At 45.5% G+C, this 21,743-nt stretch overlaps 1 protein-coding gene across 1 annotated transcript; it reads right to left on the reverse strand.

Annotated features, from left to right (window-relative positions):
• Positions 1–2,287: 2,287 nt before the first annotated feature.
• LOC131920412 (E3 ubiquitin-protein ligase LNX-like) lies at positions 2,288–20,846 on the reverse strand. Its single transcript, XM_059274748.1, has 3 exons — positions 20,672–20,846; positions 3,193–3,670; positions 2,288–2,306 (listed from the first exon to the last, which is right to left on the reverse strand). The coding sequence occupies exons 2-3, from the start codon at positions 3,582–3,584 to the stop codon at positions 2,288–2,290; spliced, it is 411 nt and encodes a 136-aa protein (XP_059130731.1). The 5' UTR covers positions 3,585–3,670; positions 20,672–20,846.
• Positions 20,847–21,743: the final 897 nt, after the last annotated feature.

The following is a 21,743-nucleotide window of genomic DNA, read 5'->3' on the forward strand; positions in this document are numbered from 1 at the left end:
TGCTGTAGGTCTGTGGTCCCAACACTCAGGAGATGGAGGCAGGAGGATCAAGAATTCAAAGTCATCCTTCATCTACATATAGAGGTCCAGACCAATTTATTCCGCATGAGACCTTGTCTCAAAAAATGAGAAAAAAAAAAAAAAGCAAAATGTCTTCAAAAAAAGCTCTCCCCAGCATATCCACAGGACAATGGTCCTCCCAACTGTCAGCCATAATCCTTGAGGCCTCATGTCAAGGGATACTTATATCCTGGTCACCTGAGTCTTCCTAGCTCAACAGACACCTAAAGCAATAGCTATTGGGTTTTTTGTTTTGTTTTGTTTTGTTTTTTGTTTCTGTTTTTTCTTGTTTTTGTTTTTTGAGACAGGGTTTCTCTGTGTAGTTTTGGTGCCCGTCCTGGATCTCACTCTGTAAACCAGGCTGGCCTCAAACTCACAGAGACCCACTTGGCTCTGCCTCCCGAGTGCTGGGATTAAAGGCATGCGCCACCACCGCCCGGCACTATTGGGTCTTCTTAAAGTCCCCTCTAAGGGAAGGAAAAGGTGGTTTACCTTCATAGGCCAAGGACTATGAAGGATCAGAAGGCAAGTCCAGGGTTAGTTCCAAACTCTTAGTCTTTGCCCACAAATGCTAGGGCTGGTAATGGAGGGCATCTGTGTATATATTAAGCACTTGATGACTAATGTGTATTTTGGGAAATGCTGGTGTCAACCTACTTAGGCAGCTCTAGTGTGGAGGAAGAGGTGCAAGTGTAGGTGTTGAGGCCCATACTTCCTTGAGGTGGGGGTTTCCTCCCCAGAGAGCCACAGCCTGAAGAGGTGACTGGATTTCTGTCAGTCTGGGGTTCCTCCCTCACAGCTCTTTCCCAAGTGCAAATCATTACCAATTGTGTGACTGCCAACACTTTCCCCTCAGCTTCCTTGAGAAGTTCTGGTCACGGGGTAGCGTGGGCAGGGCAGGGAATGAATGAAAGTTCTGTTGGGGCAGCTAAGTATGGATTCTCTTCCCTGTAGCCCCACAGGTTGCCACAGTCTACTCCAGTGATGCTATCCCTTTATCACTGGTTGGCCAACCCCAGGAAGGAAGCATCTAGAAGCTGACAAGTGTAAGATGTGACTGCCTCCCCTGCAGCCCAAAGGAATTCAACCCAGAAACCTCATGATGTTGGTTGGGTGACACCCATATTGGATTTCTAACCCTCAAGAGAACTCTGAGGTAATAAAGTTGAGTTGTGTGAAGTCAGAAAGCTTGTGATCACTATTATAGCAGCAACAGGGAACTGACACTTCCCAAACAGAAGAAAAGATACGGCAGGACAGGACATTGGCACATGTGCAGAGGGATTTCCACCAGGACCCTTTCTCCTTAGGTCTTCTATATTCCCTATCCAGTGTGTCCCCTGGTCTTGACATAGTTGGACCAGAACTTACCTTATCTTTGACCTTGGGTTTACTTTCCTCTCCACAATGCCTCTGAGACCTGACCAAAATTATCAGCAATGGTCACCAAGAGGCTCCCTCCCACAGTCTCCTTTTACCACACCTTCTTTTGGGAAACTGTACAGGTGGGTCTCCATGTCTGAAACCAGCATTTACTGCAAACGTACATTAAAAACATCTGGCTGGGTATCTTGAGTCCACTGGCATAACCAACATGGTAAACATGTGCTAAGCACTACACTCAGGCCCTTGTATGATAAAAACTTTCGTGTTAGAGAATCTACTTATGTCTCACAAGACAAAGCCACAGATTCATGACCTAAGGTATGTGACCTTTAAAAAAAAAAATAACATGCACCTGCCTCTTGCCCTGGCTGTGACAGGAACCAAGATAAATACAAGCCTGTAGATTTCCTCTTACAAAAATAATTGTGGTATTATTGTTCACCCTTGATTAAGCACCTTAAGTGTGCTGAGAAGAGTGCCTCATGGGGAACAGGCCCAGAGCCACCAGTGAGGCCACCCACACAGGAATGCCCAGGCACACGAGAGTGAAAAGGGCCAAACTGAGAAGCAGGTGGGGGAGCAGGGGGTGCCAGTCACCAGCAGCAAGAAGTGCATCTCATTTCTGCCACCATTGTGTGTACCTTGGCCAAAAGAGAAACAGAAACAGTCACTCAGAGGATGTCCTGGGTAATTTTATGTCAGCTTGACACAAGCAACAGTCTCCTGGGAAGGGACCCTCAGTTGAGAAATGCCTCCATCAGATTGCCAGTACGCAAGTCTGTGGGACATTTTCTTGATTAAGGACTGATGCAGGAGGGTGCCCAGCCCACTGTGGGTGGTGTCAACCTTGTTCCTGGATGCTGTAAGAAAGAACATTGAGCAAGCCAGGGAATACGCCAGTAAACAGTGTTCCTCCATGGCCTTTGCTCCAGTTCCTGCCTCAAATGCCTGCCTCGGCTTCCTTCAATGATGGACAGTGATTGGGATGTGTTAAGCCAAATAAACTGTTCTTCACAAGTTGCTTTGGTTGTGATACTTATCACAGCAATAGAAAGAAAAGTAGAATGAAGGGTGATAGTTTTCTGAATTTCTCATTTAAGGACTTAGTTGATTTATTTGAAACAATTTGTCATTATAAAATCCAATACTCTATATGATGAGCATATGCCAATAAAAATTAAAATTGAAAATAAGTAAGTGAATAAATGTAGATCCTACACCAATTAAAAAGAGAGATGGCTTCCTTATAGAAGATTTATTTGCGTTCACAGTTTCAGAGGTTTCTGTCCATCTGGGTGAGGAGGGCAGCCAGGAAAAAGAGAAAGGGAACAGGGGCCTAGCCTAACCTCAAAGGTGTGCCCTCAGTAAGTTATTTCTTCCAGCTAGGCCCTATCTCGTGAAGCTTCTGCCACATCTCCAGATAGCACCATTTGGCCAAGAACCAGGCATTTGAAAATATGACCCAGTGGTGATAACTGATATCCAAACCTTAACATTTCACACCACCATTTTTCAAAAACCATAAACACATAAGGGCATACACAAAACACAATCCCACTTAGTGATATTTACTAACACTGGTTCACCGCTGTGAACACCTAGACGGTGTCTTATTGAAACAGACACAAAGACAAAGAACAGGCAGCCTGCGGAGTGCCAGGCCCTAGGGAGGTGAGTGAATCCTCACTGCACCCTGGTTGGCGTCTTACTCCGTGGCCCCGGGAGAGGAGGAGGAAGGGTTCCTACCTTGTGTGGAAATGATGCTGGAGATCGCAGCGCTGCAGCACCTCGGTGCAGTGCTCTGGGAACGGGCAGGTGACCAAGAGCTTGTTAAGAAGCTTGTTGACCAGGATGCTGGACTTCTTGCAGTGCTGCAGAACCACAGGCTTGCGATCCACGGGGCAGAAGTCCTTCTCCACCAGGAAGTTGGTGAGACACAGGGTACAGTAGGTGTGCCCGCAGGGAGTGTCCAGAGGGTCCAGCAATGCTTGCAGGCAGATGTGGCAGATGAGGTCGTCGTCCACGTCTTCCGTGTAGGTGTAGAAGTGGTTTTCTTCTGGGGAGTGGTTTTGGCCGCATACCGTACACAGGGGCTCAAGGCTGGGATCTGGGTCATCAGCGAGGTCTGGTTGGTTCATGACTGAGTGGGGATCAGGAAACTCAGGGAAGCAGTATTTCCTCAGGAACAGGTCAAGATGTTCTAAGGGCCACCCAAGAGAAAAACCTGCAAGAGAAAAAGGCAGCTCATGTTCACACCATAGCCTGAGGGGACCAGGGCTCATGTGAGCAGGGACTCCGAAGGCCAGGCTTGAGCATCCACTCTATAACTACCTTCGCCTCACTGTACCTCCATTTCACATTGTAGGAATGATGGACACCTACAAACATCCCCATGCTGATGGATTAATTATCGCTTGGGTCCCGTCTACCGGTGAAATGTGTACATCATACAAGAAATATGATTTGTTAATAGAATCCAAGAGATTGATCTTTTACCAAATTCTTTGTCGGACCAGAGCAAGAAATAATAATTTTAGAAAAACAGACTGAAGACTTTGCCACCTTTCTCCAAACACAGTAGGACACCAGAGCCTTCAACAAGTCACCTGAGCTGTGTGTCTTCTGTATTTTTACTATGGTGATGGCCTGGATTACTTTCTGTCTTCATTACCACCCTCAACTGTTGAGTTATCGGTAGTTAAGTGGCCCTGGAGTTCAACCTCCCATTACTGTGTGTGGATGCCTTTAACCAGGAAAGGGTTAACACTAGCCCAGCTTATAGGGCTGATAGGAGGACTACATAAGTTCAGTGAAGATCTTAGATTTGTACCAGGCATACGCTGAGTACGAATTAACTTGTGATTTTTCTCACATGTGTTCCATAATTTATCTTGTCTTTAGTCAGGCTCTGTTGGCCTGGAACTGAAACTTTGGTTCATAAAAGGGAATCTTTCTGCTTTGTCAGAACAGTAGTCTTTGATTCAATTATATATTAATATCTTTCCCAGAAAAATACCATGGCGGTGTATCTTTTCTTTTGATACAGAAAGAGTCCCCAAAGAATGAGTTTTTCCAATGTTTGATTTTAAAACTCGGTATTTCTTAGACAATCAATAAGTACTTTCAGTTACCAACTCTAAGCCAGGCTGTGAGGTTAGGGGGAGACCTCAAAAACACATGGAAACAATGCAGATTTAGGGAGTCCCCAGTCGAGAGAGGAGGTGGGCATTCTCAACTTGGCAGAGAGCAGGTAACAAGTGCCCGCCAACAAGTCTGCCACTGTTTATGACAAGGGAGCATCTGGCTTCCCCTTACCTCCAACACAACTTTTTTCAAAAACAAGTAAAGACTTTCAGCTTTCCACAGGGCCATGAAGATGCATGAACTAGACAGAGGGGGCCACGTGTGCAAGGAGCATGGTGGTCAGTCACACACTGCCCTGCATCCTTCTCCTTTTCCAAACATTCTGAGTTGTTTGTCCAAACACAGCCTTATCTCAAAGAAAATACACGCCTTCCGACTTTCACGGACTCGGCTTTGATGTTTACATTTCCAGACTCAGCTAGGATGCCTGAAAGAACAGTCTGGACACAGGGGGCTGAAGTGAAATGCCTGAAAAGTCAGAGCACTTGGGAAGCAACAGCATTTGACTTCTCTCTCACTGAGACCACAGACCACAGAGGGTTCAGGAAGGGGGTGAGTTGCTGTCAGAGTGCAAGGAAACCTACAGAGCTATTTGTTCTGAGGCTCTAAGTAAGGCACTGGAAGTTCACAGGAAGTCCTTTGAGGAGACCGGAAACAGTTAAAAATAAATCTGAGAATGGAATTGGGCCACCTAAAAGGTGGTCATCTTACTGTAGGGAGAAAGGTTCAGAAGGGTAAACTGAGGCTCTAGATCTTTGAGGATTCTTCTGGAGTTCTGTCATATGCCCCCACATGCTCTGGTCCCATTCTTTGTCATGCTGTGGCAGGAGACAGTCTAACAGGGAACCAGGCTACAGCTCCAGGTACTAATGAAAAAGCCACTTCTCACTTGAGTGCCACTCTTCCTTCAGTGACATGGCGGTGTAGACCTGATGCGTGGTTTGTCAAGTGTGCTCCGGGAGGAGTCGTGAGCCTCCCTCAGAATCTTCCAGAGGCTGAAGGTGGGAGAAGACAAGGAGAGACCTTGGCTCATCTGCTGTGGTCTGGGCAAGTGCCTCCCAAAGGTCCATGTGTTACAGGCTTGGTCCCCAGGGTGCTGCTACCGGGAAGAGAGGGTATGGAGCCTGGAGAGGTGGGGCCCAGGGCAGATCATATTGGGATGTGCCTTTGACATTCTTTTTATTAAAAAGATCACAAGGAAGTTTCAAGCAAGTATACAATGTACTCCGAACACACTCCACTGTGCATCCCCACTGCTCACTCTCTTAGATGTCCTTCCTTCCCATCGGGTCCCTTGTGTGTCCCAGCTCTTCTGTAGGCTGGCTGCTGTGGTCATGGTGTTTGCACAGCAATAGAAAAGGACAGACCCTGACTGAGGCCTTTCATTATTGTAACATGAAGCTGATTAACGCAGGGCATCTACTCTACCTTGCCTCTATTCCACTGGCACATCACTTTTTAAAAAAAAAAATAATATTCTGCACTAAGAATCCTGCCTTTTAAAAAAAGTCATAAACCACAACAAACAAAAAGACTCTGTAGGTCACCAGATTAGATAAAATCCTATTCACGAATAGATTTCTATGATTTTGTGTTATGATGAAATGTTTTTGTTTTGTTCTTGTGATATTGCGTGTCAGTGTGTGTGTGTGTGACAGAGTCTCACTATATATGAGATCAGGCTGGCCTCAAACTCAGAGACCTGCCTGCCTCTGCCTTCTGAGTGATGGGATTAAAGTCTTGTGCCACCATGCCCCTCCGGATGGATATTTTTTATAACTTTGCTTCTTAACAATTAAAACTTCCCATGTGCTAGGCACTGTGCTGAGGGCATTATTAGATTGCGTCATTTTATCCTTACAGCACCTCATGACATTTTTTTGTTGTCGTTTTTAATTAAACAGATCAGGAAACTGGAATATGGCATGTAAGTGACTGGCCAGTCAGGCACACCCTAAAGGAAACTAGCCAGGCAGGGCTCCCGGCCTCTACCTTCCCCCTAACTCCCCATGGCTTTGTCTCCCAGCACCTTTCTCCATTATAAAATGGTCAGAACTCCAATACTGTAACCACTTCAATAAAAAAGACCCAGGGAATCAGAAGGATTTAAATCCCTTTAGGCCTCATTGTAGGGAAAGCTGTCAAAGCTCTGAGGAGACAGAGTCCTTCCTCTGAGGAGAACTGGAGGGGCCTGGGAAAGACTTCGCCTAAGCAGGTTAGCAAGCCAGCAGGCTTCTCCTGCTTCCTCCATCCCCTCCCTTACCTCCAACCTCTCTTTCCTTTCTCCCAACCTCTCTCCCTCTCCTTCCCTCTCAGAGTAATGAATCCACTGGCTCTTGGCCAGATGGTAAACCAATTTCTTAATGTAATGTTAATGTAAACACCACTTACATATATTTTTGTGAATTTGCTTTAGACTAAATAAAGCCCACATAAATAAAATCGGGCCAGGGGAGGGTTAGCTGAACAAGCCCTTTGGGCTCCACAGCGATGAACCAGGTGGACTTGGAAAAAATAAGATTCCTTCAGTTTACCTGGCAGTTCTTTTCCCGTTTCTATTTTATGAACATATAACATATCCTGCTTTTAGATGAATGTGAGACGACAGGATTAAGAAGCATTTAACCTAGCAGATAAATGCTTTTCTCTCCTAAAAAGTAAGGTTTGGGGGCCAGGCGGGTAGGAGTATTTATCTAAATATACTCAGTATGGAAGGCCAGTCTTTCTGGTCCTGGGTATGGGGGGAGGGAGATGTGGGATGCGGCTTTCATACAGTTAGTTCAGAGTGAGAAAGCAGAAAGCAGAAGTCCTGCTTTCTTGGTTTCCCACACTGAGAAACAATCTATCCCCTTTTCATTTAGAGCAGGGCAGAAGAACAACAAGACTTTCAGACACTGACACCACCTAGGATCAGCTGGGAAGAGAGCCTCAACGAGGGACTGATCAGCTGTTTTGGGTCAGCCTTGACACACGTCTATGAGGGGATTGTCTTAATTGATGTAGAAAGACCCAGGCCACTGTGAGCGACACCATTCTTTAGGCAAGGGAGTCCTGAACTGTGTAAGAGTGAAGAATGTAGTTGAGTGCAAGCAAGCAAGCACGTATTCATTTTCCTCTGCTCTCAAAGGTGGATGTAATGTGACCATTTCTCTCAAGCCCCTGCCACGGTGACTTCTCTTTAATAATGAATCATAACCTGGGATTGTCAGTTGTAACAAATCCCTTTCTCCTCCAATTGGCTTTTTTTAAATCACAGCAATAGAAATGAACCTAGAAAGGGAACCCACTAGAACAAGATGGCCGTGGTGTGTCTCGGGCACCCTCTTTCTTCTTTCAGGGCACCCTGAAAGCTCACAGAAAGCAAATGGATGAACACATCACTTGGCTCCACTGAGAGTTCATATTCTCCTATTGAGAGAACCAATTTCACCCTAAAACATCTCTTGTTTCCAAGTCCCGTTTTCTACCAGTAGGAGATTCCATAGTGTCAAAGGAATCCCAGCTGGCATACAGAGCTCAGGAGTGGAGTTCTTGTCTATCCGGCACAAGGCCCAGTACGGTCAAACCAAACAAACAAGGAAATAAATGAAGGTGCTCCCTCTGCTTGTAAGGATGGTAGTTATGTCTTGCATCAATATCCTTCAAATATGGCACATAGGAGCTGCATTTAAAGGAACTTTGGAGGACTGGAGAGATGGCTCAGAGGTTAAGAGCACTGGCTGATTTTCCAGAGGTCCTGAGTTCAATTCCCAGCACCCACATGGTGGCTCACAACCATCTATAATGAGATCTGGTGCCCTTACCATCTGCATACATGCAGGCAGAACACTGCATACATAATAAATAAATAAATCTTTTTAAAAAAGTTTTGAGAGTGGTCCTTACATAATACAGTAATGATCTTTATAAAACAGATCATTCTGCCTTCAGGCATATCTTTATATCAGAGGAAATGTTCACATACTAAGTGAGAATTTGTCTCCCTATAGCTCCTCCCCTCTCCAGGGTACGCAGTATTGCCCATGGAGATCTTCATAGAGTATATGTAGTTGCTTAGTACTTTAGTATTTGAAGATATGACCTTCTCTGAACTGAACTGGATTCATCCAGTGTTTCTTCAGGTTCCTAGTCTCAATGAGGCTGACCAACTCTTCACAGCAAGCACCCCAATCTGTTAATGTGTCTCCTACAATGCCTGGAAAGGGTAAGCACCAAAACTCCAGAACAGAGGGAGACCAGTATGGAGGCCAGTATTTGTACTGTTGAAATGATTCTCAGTCAGCCTAGGATGCTTCCTCGATGCTGGTGGGTGGCCACCCACGAGATGCTTCCCTGAACACTAGTGGGAATCATTGGCTATGGAGGGGAGGAAAGAAAAAAAGAGACAGAGAGATGGAGAGTGGGAGAGAGGGAGGGAGCCCTCCATGTGTGAGGGTTCTAAATCCTGGATTCAATCAACCACAGGTTGGGGTGGGGGGAAGCCATCTATGCTAAATATATAACCTTTCTCCCTTATTTTTCCCTAAAACTTCAGCAGAACAATACATTGTATTAGATAATATAAGTAATCTAGAAAAGATTTAGGCCACCTAGGAGGATGTGTGATTATTAAAGGCAAATACTGTGTACCATTTTATAGAAGGAACTTGAGCATTTGTGAATTTGGGTGTCTGTGGGTGGGGAGGGAGTTCTAAAAGCATCCGCGCTGAAGAGGGACAGCATTCTCTCCATAGGTAGACAGACAGATGGATTGAGAGATAAGATCTGGGGTTATAAGGAGAAGCACAAAGCTTCTAAAAGCATAAACAAGGTCTGTGGACATACATGGCTGAGAAGATGGAAAGCTATTTAATGGCTTTATATAAACAGAGGGCAGCCTTCAGCAGCTAAGTAGTCTGGCATTAGAATCCACAGTGTTCTGTTATTCCCTAGAACAGATGGCACTAGGGACATTTTGGGCTCCTATTTTATCCATCTCATTTTTAAGAGTATGAACAACAAATAATGCAAGAAAACTAAAATGGAAACCAGTTAAACAGTCAATCAGTGATATTTCCCCCACCCAAAGCACAAATATTAATACTCACTAAAGTTCACTAGTATGTGAAAAGGTTCAAATGATGAGCAGAGAGAAACCCATGGAGGACTGACAGGAAGAAACAGAACCTTCCAGCTCCAGCCACCTGCTCCACCCCAAAAAAGAGTACTTGTAAAGGAGTGTGCCTGAGGAAGCTTGCTTATCATCCTAGGTCGTGACAGTTGTCCCAACCTGGGGAAGAGACAATTGCTGAACAGACTTGCCTACAGAAAACGCCTCCACTATCATAGTATGTTGAGAAACCTCACTGAATCCATCCCTAAACAACAGACACACTTATCTCACTGGTGCTATGCTGAGCCACATCACAGCCTGAGATGAAAGAGACTGTGATACTAATCCCTAAACAACCACAGCTTACCCATCTGATCTCTAACCTAGTGCCGACCCTTTGTTGATTGTGGGTTGCTGTCTTGCTTTTGATTTTTTTAAAAAAGCACTGAGTATTCAGCTTCACTGTCACCATGGCAACACCTAGGTCTTTCCAAAGAGGTTTCACTGAAGAATGAAGACCTGCTCTGAATGTGGGCAGTGCTGGTCTGTGACTGGAGTCCTGGACTAACTACCCAGGGGAAGAGGAGGGACTGAGCCAAGCAGCAGCGTTCCTCTCTCACGGCTTCCTGACTGTGGTGCCATGATTGTGGTGCCATATGACCAGCGCCTCACACTCCTGCCTTCCTTCCCCGCCATGATGGACTGTATCCCTTCAAACCATGAGTCGGGGGTGGAGGTGGGGGGTGTCTGTCCTTAACTTGCTTTCATCACACACTCAGTCATAGAAGACTAATAGACTATTAAAATCACCATTACTGAAGTGGTTTTTGTTTTTTTGTTTGTTTGTTTTTGCTTCTTAAAATTTGCACCCCAAGGCGAGTGCCTCCCTTGCTTTACCTATAATCAAGGCCTTATCACTATTTTTCTTAGAAGTTCAAGTAGGGAAAGTGAGGTGTCACCACTGTGGCTTAGACCCAGCCCTGGGATTAACACAGCCTTGGTGATTCTTCCTAGTTTGCTTGCATCACCCCTGGTAGCCAGCCAGGTGCCATGAGGAAATTGTGGGCTTGGCCGACCTATCAGAGGTCTGCCACTAGACTCTAAGCCCTACACCGATTGCAGCTCCACCTCAGTCCGTGCCTGGCAGAGACACCAGGGCCACAACTTGCTGAAGGGCTCACGAGCCAAGAGGGACAGGAAGTGTAGAGCTCTCTTCCAGAGGGGTCGACAAAGCAACTGGGTCCTGCAAAAGCTTTGCTGCCTGTGTACATGAGATCCCAGCCAAGCGAGGAGCCGTTCTTGCCATCCAGGACATGGCCCACAATGTGCCAAACAGCAGCCAGGAGGCTCTGCCCTGCTGGAGTGGTGTTCAGTCTGGTGATTTGGGGGGAGCGTGGGGGCAGGGTCTTCCTATTTAGCCCAAGCTGACCATGATCACGCCATCCTCCTGCCTTCGCCTCCTGAGTGCTGAGATTACAAGTGTTTACCTCCACACTGGGGCATTGGCTTTGTAATGATGACGTAAACTTGTTCAAAATCTTTGTATCCCTCAAACAACCCCAATGGTTTACAATGTATTTCAAATGTATACAGACTAAGCCTATACGGAGGAGTAATCCCTCAGGTAACTTGGCTCCGAGAAACCAAGCCTGGGGAGAAGGCTTGGAGAGATAGCTCAGCTGCTGAAGGACTTGCCTTGAAACTATAGGAACCTGACTCAATCCCCAGATTCCACCCCCACGAAAAACCCACCCAAGCAAACGAAAGAGCCAGGCCTTATGGCATGAGCTTTAATCTCAGCACTGAGGAGCAGACAGATCCCTGAGCCAACCTAGCTTGATGGGAAAGCTGTAGGTCAAATGAGAGCCCTTGTCTCAAAACAAACAAACAAACAAACAAACAAACAAACAAAAAACCAAGGTGAATAGTGCCTGAGGAACAGCACACCCAAGGTCATCCTCTGTTCTCCACATACACATGTGTGCAGCCACACAGACATGCGTACCCCCCATGAACACAAACATATGAAATAGAAGCTGAGGCTGGTATGGAGGTACAGGCTCTAGGCTCAGTGATGATGTGCTTTCCTGGGATGTGTAAAACCCCGGGTTCAATCCCTAGCATCACAACATACCAGAAGAAAAGAAAAACTTAAAGAACCTGAGGTGTAGACGTTTTGTTGATGATGCTATAAACCTTTGAGTGAAGCACTGTTGGGCAACCTGGGGACTCAGTATTTCAAACTGGCTGCTGGGCCCACACCCCAGCCATTGCCAGGACACTCATTCCTAAGCAGAAGCTTAGCCATGGAGAAGCCCAGTGGACCAGTGCCAACAACTGCTTCCCACAGAGGCCCTGGCCACCTGCTCTCTTTCTAAAGGAATTTGCCAGCAGGCACATTTGTCTCAATAGTGCCCTGGCTGACCCTCTTAAAATGGATTATTTGGGGAAAGCAATTCCCAAAGTCAAGATAAGCCCTATCTTTTCTTATTAATCTTACTTAAACCTTGAATTTCAGATACATTCAGTGAGCACTGAAGGTTCTGATAATGTGTGATCTTTTTAATAAGTACTGATTATGAACTAAGATACATTATTCCTTGGCTTACAGACTTGTATATAATCAGGACAAATGCAGCACTTCAATGACCTGAATACAGAGTCACATATAGGATTAAAAAACAAACAAACAAACAAACAAACAAAAACACTATCTTCAAGCTATGAGCCAGAGTTGGAGGAGGCACCTGGGGAGGGGAGTGCAATTCACCTTGGGAGACTGAGGCAGGTTCTCGCAGTCTGCTGCAAGGGTTGTGGTTAGCTCTGCCTCTGCTTAACTTCTAAAAATCAATGGTCTCAAAGAGGGAGCGGGAGACTCATTAATGAAATCTGTGAATGACATCCGCCTGCACAGTGTTTCAAACACTAGGAAGAACAGAAGAAAACTATAAAGGGTCTCCACAGAGGTCAGCATCTGCCAGGAAGTTACAGAACCAAACAAGAAGAGACGGCCCAACACATCTGGAGTCAATAACTGGGAACACATTCAGAAAGTGGTGGAGCGAACAGAGTCCCCCATGGTTAACCAATTACAAATGAGTTCTGGAGGCCAGGGGATGGCTTTTCACAACCTTCCAGAAAAGAGCTTTATCTCCCTTGACAGGAGACCTCACCACGCTTCCCCTGGATGTCATGGTACACCTGCTGTCCTTGGGTCTGTAATAAGTGTCCTGTCTCAAATAAGATGTCCTCCCACTTCCTAGCCTAGAAACATGGACTCCTGCAAAGAATCCACGATTAAGAGGGAGTATTTCACATGAGCAAGGGCTCTACTGTTGCAAAGCATCAACACCGACTCCTGGGAAGAGCTGACACTAAGGCAGTATGGGAAAGAACAACCTGTAAGCTGGTGTCCGACCCCCTCAAAGCTGACCGTGTCAGGAAGGGAACTTTTCTTTAGTTTTTAAACAGTTGGCCAAGTTTTAGGAAGGACATAAAGAAATATATTTGAATTCTCAACGTCTTCCAACTATTTCAGTTTTAGAGATGTACGCTGACTGCCCGGTCCATGACTGGGATTTGTCCTGAACTCTGTGGGGACTCCCGGAGAGAATTCAGTGCCGTCTTCACGGAGTTCAAGTTTAATTAGGAAAACAGAGGTCAGACACAGATAGATGGCATGACACAGCCAGCAAACTCGGTAAAGTGCAACGGAACTCTGGAGGAGAAGGAACCAGAGAACCACACAGCGAGGGCCAGGGAACTTAATGGACCACTGGTTGCTAGGATGGTCCACAACAGGTGACTGGGGACTGGGGGCTGAGGCTCAGTTGATAGAGTGCTTGCAGAACATACACAACTCCTGGGGTCCAACCTTCAGTACCATATACTGGGCATCGGTGGTACACGCCTTAATCCCAGCTCTCAGGAAGTGGAGATAGAAGGATAGAAGTTCAAGGCCATCCTCAGCGACATAGAGAGGTCAAGGCCATCCTGAGTTACATGAGACCCTGTCTTTTAAAAAATTATTGAACAAAACCCACAAACAAACAAAAGTGAGTAGGCTTTTGACAAGTGAGAGAAAATCCCAAGAGGGAAGGGCCTGACCAAAGACATCCATCAAGGACAAGCGTGTACATGGGGGGTTGGTAGCTCCATGATTTTAAGACATTTTTTTAGTGTTTTATTTAGAAGTCACAGATTTTTTGAGTCAAGGCCTCACTATATACATAGCCCAACTGGCTTCAAACTTAGAGTGTAACCCAGGCTATCCTCACACTCATGACCCTCCCCCCTCAGGCTCCCAGGTGCTGGATACTGGTGTCAGCACTGTGGTTGGCTTAGAAATGACAAGGTTTTGGGTTGGGCAAGGATCTTAGGTTCTCACCAAGTGGGGGAAATGCTGCTTCAGCATACCTACGGGTGACATGCCGGTTACTCTTCCAAATGTTTCCAGTGATGGAGGTCTGGGCAGTTTTCAAAGATCCAAATTCTTTGTTACCTTGGCTGTTGGCGCTTGTTCTTTCAGGGGTCAACCTATGTCACACTGTCCCTTCAAAACATGATCCCTGTCCGCAAATTAAAGCATCACGGGGGTTCTCCTTTGTCTTGCCTCTGGTCCTACTTACTGTCTTCGTGAGTAGTCCCGGTGATGGCAAAGGCTCTCCTAGGACACTTTCTACCTTGTTAAGGTCCCTTGAAGCAATGCTGCTTAGAAGTAGATATTTATCTGCTTGTCCTGAGTGGGGGAGGGGGTCAAGATTCAGTGGAGTGATAGTTCCTGGAATATGACATGACCCATCTCTATTACAATCTACATTGGCTTCTACTACCTTCCTTCTGGAGATATGTCATAGTGTTGATGGGAAGAATACATTAGAGCACAAAACCCTTCCCATCCTGCCTTGATCATAGGAATAAAGGATGACAGTAGTAAATGCTGCCAACTCTAACTCTTCCTTGCCTATATTTCACTCAATATGTCTACACCAGTGGTTCTCAACCTGTGGGTCATGACCCCTTTGGTGGTAGAACAACCCTTTCACAGGGGTTGCATATCAGATATTTACATTACGATTCATGTAATCAACAATAGCAAAATTTACACTTATGAAGTAGCAATGAAATAATTCTATGGTTGGGGGTCTCCACAACATGAGGAGCTGTATTAAAGGGTCACAGCATTAGGAAAGTTGAGAACCACTTGTCTACACAAAGTTTTCTCCATAAACAGACAGATGGTTGTGAATATGAACATCAGCTATAGAGTGAGTGCAGTAGGTTAAAGTGATAGCCCCATCCCGAGGACACGTCCATGGTTATCCCCAGAGCTTGGAAGCTGACCTAACTGGTAAATTTGACTTTAAAAGATGTCATCAAGTGTTGGACCTTGAAATGAGATCATATTGATTACCTGAGTGATCTCTAAATCTAGTATCCTTAGAAGACAGACTCAGAAGAGGAGGCAGTATGAGGACTTTGCCACAGGCCACGTGACCTCTGGACCCATTGAAGTTGGAAGAGGCAGGGGTAAGTTCTCTCTTGCCTACATCCTTCAAAGGCAGACTGCGGCCCTGCTGATGTCTTGATTTCAAACTTCTACACACTCTAGAACTGAAATAATAAACAGAGTTGTTTAAAGCCTCTGAGTTTACGGTCATCAGCTAAGGTAGTCCTAACAGACTAGCCCAGGAGACTGTGTATTCCTAGAGGTGAATCCCACAGGAATGAGTAAATATTCCCAGTGACCCACTCTAACCCTTCTCCACAGGGCTAAGTGACAGGGTAAACATTTAGAGATGGCGGCCACTGAGACTTCTGTATACTTAGGGGTAGCAATCCTTCCCCAGTGTAAAACTCTAATGATTTCCTTTTAGCTCACTAATAAGTTATAATGCAGATGTCTTTAGAGGTAACCATGAAACCAATTTACAAGGGCCTCCAGGGGTCACAGACGGACTGGCTGAGTTGTGTGCATGCTGTGGAAGATGTCATACGAGTATGACCATAATACCTAACGAGGACTTTGAAAAACACAAGGTGACTCATGTGTTAATATGAGGATGCATGAGCCCAAGCATGTAGCATTCTAAAGAGGCCACGTGACTAACAGCCTTTAGTCACAAGCAAGTTATACAAATCATCTCAGCAGATAGCAATGGCATATTTAAACCTCTCATCATGCATCTGCTGTTGCCATGCTGTGTGCCAAGAAGCTATTAAAGGGATTCCTAGAGAGCTTCCACTCCGCTGCTGGTGAAGTCTCAGGTCCCTGTGACAAACGCATCACACAAGAAGCCAGTCCGAGTCACTGGCAAACAATGGTGGTGTTTAAGCGTACGTGTTCCAAACTAAAATTCTTGATGTCATAAAAACAACAAGAAAACCTTCCTGGCTAAATGGGATGATGGAACTTGGGGCACATACTTGAAGTATACCAGTCAACCTACAATGACAGGGAACGTGGCTCCCTGGGCAGGGAAGAGGGATTCTTTGAGAGAGTAGAAGAGGCAGAGAGGGGTAAGAAAGAAAGGAAAAAAAAAAACTATCCTAAAACCTGCATATCTCCAGCTTGGGAGTCAGCTCATCCACCCTGTCTGAAGTGGGAATGCCTTTTCTCCTTTCTGTTTGAGGATATAAAATTTTAATTTGTTGTTACTACTTTCAGTAAACAATTTTCTACAGGTTAGGGGAGATGCTGGTAATAGACATGAATTTTTCTCATGCAATCTTTAAAATAATTGATTGTACATTATTTATTTTCATGCCACATGTGAAGATGTCTCAACTGAAGAAACACAAACTTTGGTTATCCATCCATCTATACATATATCTGTCATCAACCATCTATCTGTCTGTTCACCCATCCATCCACTATCCATCAACACATCTACCTATTCATCATCCATCAATACATCTATCTATCCACTATCTATCCACACATCTATCCATCATCTATCCAATCCATTCACTCATTACCCATACATCCATCTGTCTATCAACCCAGGCACATAGCCACCAAACATTCCAAGTGTTACAAATACCAAATAGTGATCACTTTCAGTGACAATACATTCAGCACCCCGCTAGGTAACTTATTCCATTTTTGGAAACACCAGTTCATAGGAAGTGCTTTCTCCCCTTGAAGTGTGTATCTGTGTTGCTAAGCAATAGTTCACTATGGTGTCCTTGTGCCATAGGACACAGAATAAGGAGGAGATGGCAAGTGGGGAAGACAGCCAACATTCTATGACCCTGATCTCAGCTCCCTGTAGGTCTCTGTACTTAGCGACTTTTATGGTTTTCACATCAATCCTTATTCTTTGGAAAACAGTACATGGTTAAAATCTAATTCATTCAGGAGGAATTACATGTAAGTCTCCTTCAAATAGTTTTGGCAGGCTCTTGATTGTTTGGAGACACTGTCAGAGGGCAGTCAATTTACCACCCACATAAAAGTGAGTCTGTACTGCTGGCACATAAATATCAAGAATAGTTCCATGCTGCCAGGAAGTCCAGAGATACCACGGAGGGGAGGAGTCATTAGAGAGCATCTGTAGCCCTGAGCCAAGCAGATCTTGACTCCACCTTAGGTGTGCAGGATTCTAAGAACAGGAGAGGAAATGCTGAGAGGTGGAGCCATGAGTCCATGCTGCATGAAGATGCTTGGACCTCATCTTGTACATTAGATTCCTACACCTGCTGGTCTATAAAATACCAGACATCACCCTGGCAGCTACTCTACCCCAGAAGGATAAGATAACATGGTCTTGGTTAACAGGCTTTCTTCTAAGCCTATGGAGGTCTTTTCAGGAATGTATCTGTCCAGTCAGTGGTTGTTTCCATCATTATGTCCAGACAGAAACATGAGCTAAGATGTCCAACTATAGTTAATGTAACATGTGTCCTGGAACACTATAGCACTTTAACTCAGCACCTAGCATGTGCCAGGTACTTTACACACGACCACTGCAACTGTTTATCAAGGCATCCTGGGTAGCTAAGTATCCCACTTTTCCAGGAGATCAGACTGAGGCAAAGATATCAAGTGCCTCATGTAGGCTAGTAATTGTGTTGACAGAGCCAGGTCTGTCTGGTCCCCACTACCATGCCTTCTTTTCAAGAAAATCACATGGGTACTAGGTTAATGTAGTGCCAGGGCCATTCCAAACAGGTTTAAAAAAAACCTGCCCGGGGCATAAAGAAAGCACATGGTAGGACTGGGCTTTGGGCCCAGGCAGTCTGATGCCAAAGACCAGCTCTCTGTTGTGAGATGGCAGCACCACTTCACCTGGAACTGAGTAAGATCGTGGCCTGGGAGGCACTGCCCACCCCTGCTCTCCATTACCCTGACCCAGGAGTTCAGGCGAAGAGCCTCTCTAGCTTCTACTGTAGGAGGCAGGGGGGCTCATCCTTGGTGGGGGGCAATGGAAGTGATGGGCGAGGAACTTGAACTTCGTCCTTAAAGTCCTCTGCAGCAGGCTGTAGTATAGTCAAGGTTAGAATCTATAGTCCTCGGTTCACTGGGCCCTTGCTCTTGAATGGCAGAAATGGGTTACACTTTGGGAAGAGTGTGGGACCAGAAGAAGCTCCAAGGAGGTCTGAGGACACATCTGCTCTGATGCAGTGATTCAAGGTCATTGAAGGGCACAGCATATTAAGGGGGTGAGCCTATTCAAAGAACTCATGAGTCTCCCCCTCCACAGAATGGTACACATTACAAATTATCTGTCCCCTCTCATACTGGCCTGGCCAAGTGCTCAGGGAGTCTCAGGTGGAAGATGTTTATCCTCAAGATTAGAAGGGACCAAGTACCCCAGGCCACTCAGGGTGCTGGTGATGGGTGGTAACATGATTGAAAATGGACTGAGCTCCCTCCCAAGTCAACTTACAGCAAATGACAATGAGACCTCTCCTGAAAGCCTACGAGGAGCTCATACTTTGTGGATATCTCCAGAGAGCCTTCAGCTGGAGAAAGGAAGGACTAGAGACCACCCCCAGAATTTGCTCTGCCAAGGGGGCTGGCGGACACACGCTGGCTGGCCCAGTGAATGACAGTTCATTCATTCTCCTCCCTCCGGACTATTGTGTTTCTCCAAACTGTTAACGATGGGGTTAATAACTGGCAATTAATTATAGTAATAAGAGCTGGGTTCCCAACTGTTGCAGCCACAGGAGAGCTCACACAAGTCCTCTAAGCTCCCAGGAAAATTCCTCCAGCCGAGGCAGACCTGGCTTCTATTAGCCTCTGGCTCAGTACCAGGCACAGCTTCCTCCAAGCTCTGCCTATGCTCAGAGCCACATTATAGCACATGGTACTTATCTCTAATCCTACTGAGGAAGAAATGGAGGTCTAGAGAAATTCAGTAATTTGTTAAAGGATGTAAGATTTCCCATCACACCTTGTACACACCTGAACCAATGGAGTTGTCACAGGAACTACTCAGGAAACACACATGTAAGTTGTCCAACAAGCTGCCCCTATAACTAGTCAGTCAACTCGGGTTCCTGCCTTTTTTTTCTTTCTTATATTGGGGGCAATAATATATACAGCATTCTATTTCTAAGCAGTCAATGATGAAATGATTTAATTAATCATAAGTCCATTGTTGTAAAAACAACTCATCAACCAGGTGAGCCAGAGGGGGTGAAGATCTGCAGAGGTCTGGGATATCAAAGACGAATTTATACCTAGGAAATCCCAGGCACGGGGAATCCTTTCTCACTCTGCTCACAAACCTCTGAATCCACTGAGAATGTTTGTAAGGCGTAAAGTGCTGTCACTCTGCAAACACGTGAGCTTCAAGGACAATAATAGGCACAAAGGTCAGAGAAGAAACTATGAGCTTCCCAGGAGTCAGAGAGAGACTGGCAACAAGAACAAGGTCGATGCTTAGCAGTAAGAAGCAACTTACTTGTTTCAGCTTATATGCTGGGTTTCAGTTGCTATAGACACATTCTTTTAATTTCTAGAGGACTATATATGGGCCTATTTCCTAACAGATTATTCCCTTACAAACCCATCTGCTAACTTAACTCCCAGGAAATAGACTAACTGAGGACTATGAAATGGAAGATCCCACTCGTTTATTTCTCTCCTGGAGTTTCCCAGCTAGCTCGGTAAGAAGCTGGCTTAGGAAATGGTCCCTGAGCTCTTGTCAATAACAGTATCTGGTGGAGGGTGGCTCTTGAGGCTGTCGAGAGTCAGGTGTGTGATCCAGATGAAGGAAACAAAAATGAGTCCTTGAGATAAAATTACTTGAAAAATCAGGTCCTAGCAGAGCAGCCACCTCCATGTAATTTTTTAATATATTATGTCTTTATTTATTATATTAAAAGCAGACAACAAAAGAGTTCCAACAATTTAAAACCCAGACCTGGCGTTAACATTCTTGTGGCCTTGGAGGGGTAATCTTTACTTTAACCAAAGGCCGGCAGGCAGCCTATGTGGCCTGAAGGTAAACAGTTCTAATCCAGACTGTTAAAAAAAAAAAAAGGTCTTATAATAGGGAACCGGAATTTACCGACTTCAGGACTCTGTTGTACACAACACAACATAACCTGGGAAAGTGCTACAGAAGCATGAGATGAACGCAGAATGCAAGGGAAAAAATAAGACAATCTGAATTTGGTGAGTGTCCCCAGCCCCCCACAAAACAGGCTGAGCTGGTCTTCACATTTGAACTAAGTTTCAAAACCCATCTCATCTTCCTTTTCTCCGGGGGCGGGGGGAGGGGGTAAAAAGAATCAGATAACTTCACCGACAAGCAGAGGCTAGATCAATAATTAGGAAACGAAAATGATTAAATATCTGTCCAGAGGCAACACTACGAGCCACAGAGAAGACGACTGATAGAGACATCCTCTACTCTCAAGAGGGTTACTCTGGATTGAGCCTTTCACAGTCAAGGCTGTCATTCAAATTCCCTGTACACCCCTTAAAGGTCAGTGGTCTAAAGGCCAAGAGAGGAGAATGGGGTTCCGGCTCACCTGTTCAAAGGTGTTTGGGGCTTTTAAAGTAGCAGTAGCCAGCCAGTTTTCATTTCTTGTGGTAGAAGCTTCTTGGGCCGCCTGAGCTGTGACCGGTCTCAACTTCGGTGTACAGGTGGCTGGAGGAAGGAGGAGGGCATTGGTTGGCTCGGAGCAGGAAATGTGTGACATCACGGAAGTCTGGCTAAGACCTGAGGGACTAAAACATCCCCGGAGGCCCCGCCCCCACCCCTGTCAATTACCTGAATACCTGGGAGCAGGTAGGTGGCGTCTCTCAGAGGACAAATGAATCAGTTAGAGCGATTTGCAGGATGGAATTTACTTTCCTTCCTGAGCATAAGCACGTGTCCGGCCCCGTGTACAGAGATGAATGCATATGCCTGATTGTTTCCCAGACGGACCTTATATGCCTTCCTGATTGTTTCCAGGGCCCTCCCAAGCCCACACAGATGCCAACATCAGAATTAAAAGGGAAGTTGTTTTTTTGGGTTTTTTTTTTGGTTTTTTTTTTTTTTTTAATGGGTGCAAAAAAAGGGAAAAGATTGTGAAGATTTGCAATATCTGGGATTTGTCCCCCAAATGCCTTTCTGAATCGCATCCATTTGAGTCCCTAGTGTTTTCCTGTTGCACTATTATAACAACTGGAGGTGACATTATCAGTGTACTTCTTAAAAAAAAAAAAAACCTAAATCTGATGCGTGTCGGCATCCTTTTCCACACCCCCTTACTGGCCCCCAGCACTTTAATAGTATATTCTAGGCATTGGTAAAACTTGGGTCATTCCCACCTGTCTGCTTGTCACATGGTGGTTACAGTTCACCGTAGGCCTGCAATTAGCAGTATTTTAAATGATTCAGGCTAGAATGATAGCGCTTTGCTAAGGGGATGTTGTCCACTGGGAGAGCCGCAGAGGAGGAGGAGGAGTCAAGGTTATTTTGGTCCCAAGCTTGGTGTGTGACCCTGGACAAGTCATGGTTGCTTCAGCTTTTCCAGCAGGAAAGAGAAGCTAATAGCACGACTCAGCGGGCACCTGAGTGGCAACTATGAGGAATCCTGCCTGCCGGTTAAGGCC

The sequence above is a fragment of the Peromyscus eremicus genome, chromosome 10 (assembly GCF_949786415.1).
Source record: "Peromyscus eremicus chromosome 10, PerEre_H2_v1, whole genome shotgun sequence".
NCBI lineage: Eukaryota > Metazoa > Chordata > Mammalia > Rodentia > Cricetidae > Peromyscus > Peromyscus eremicus.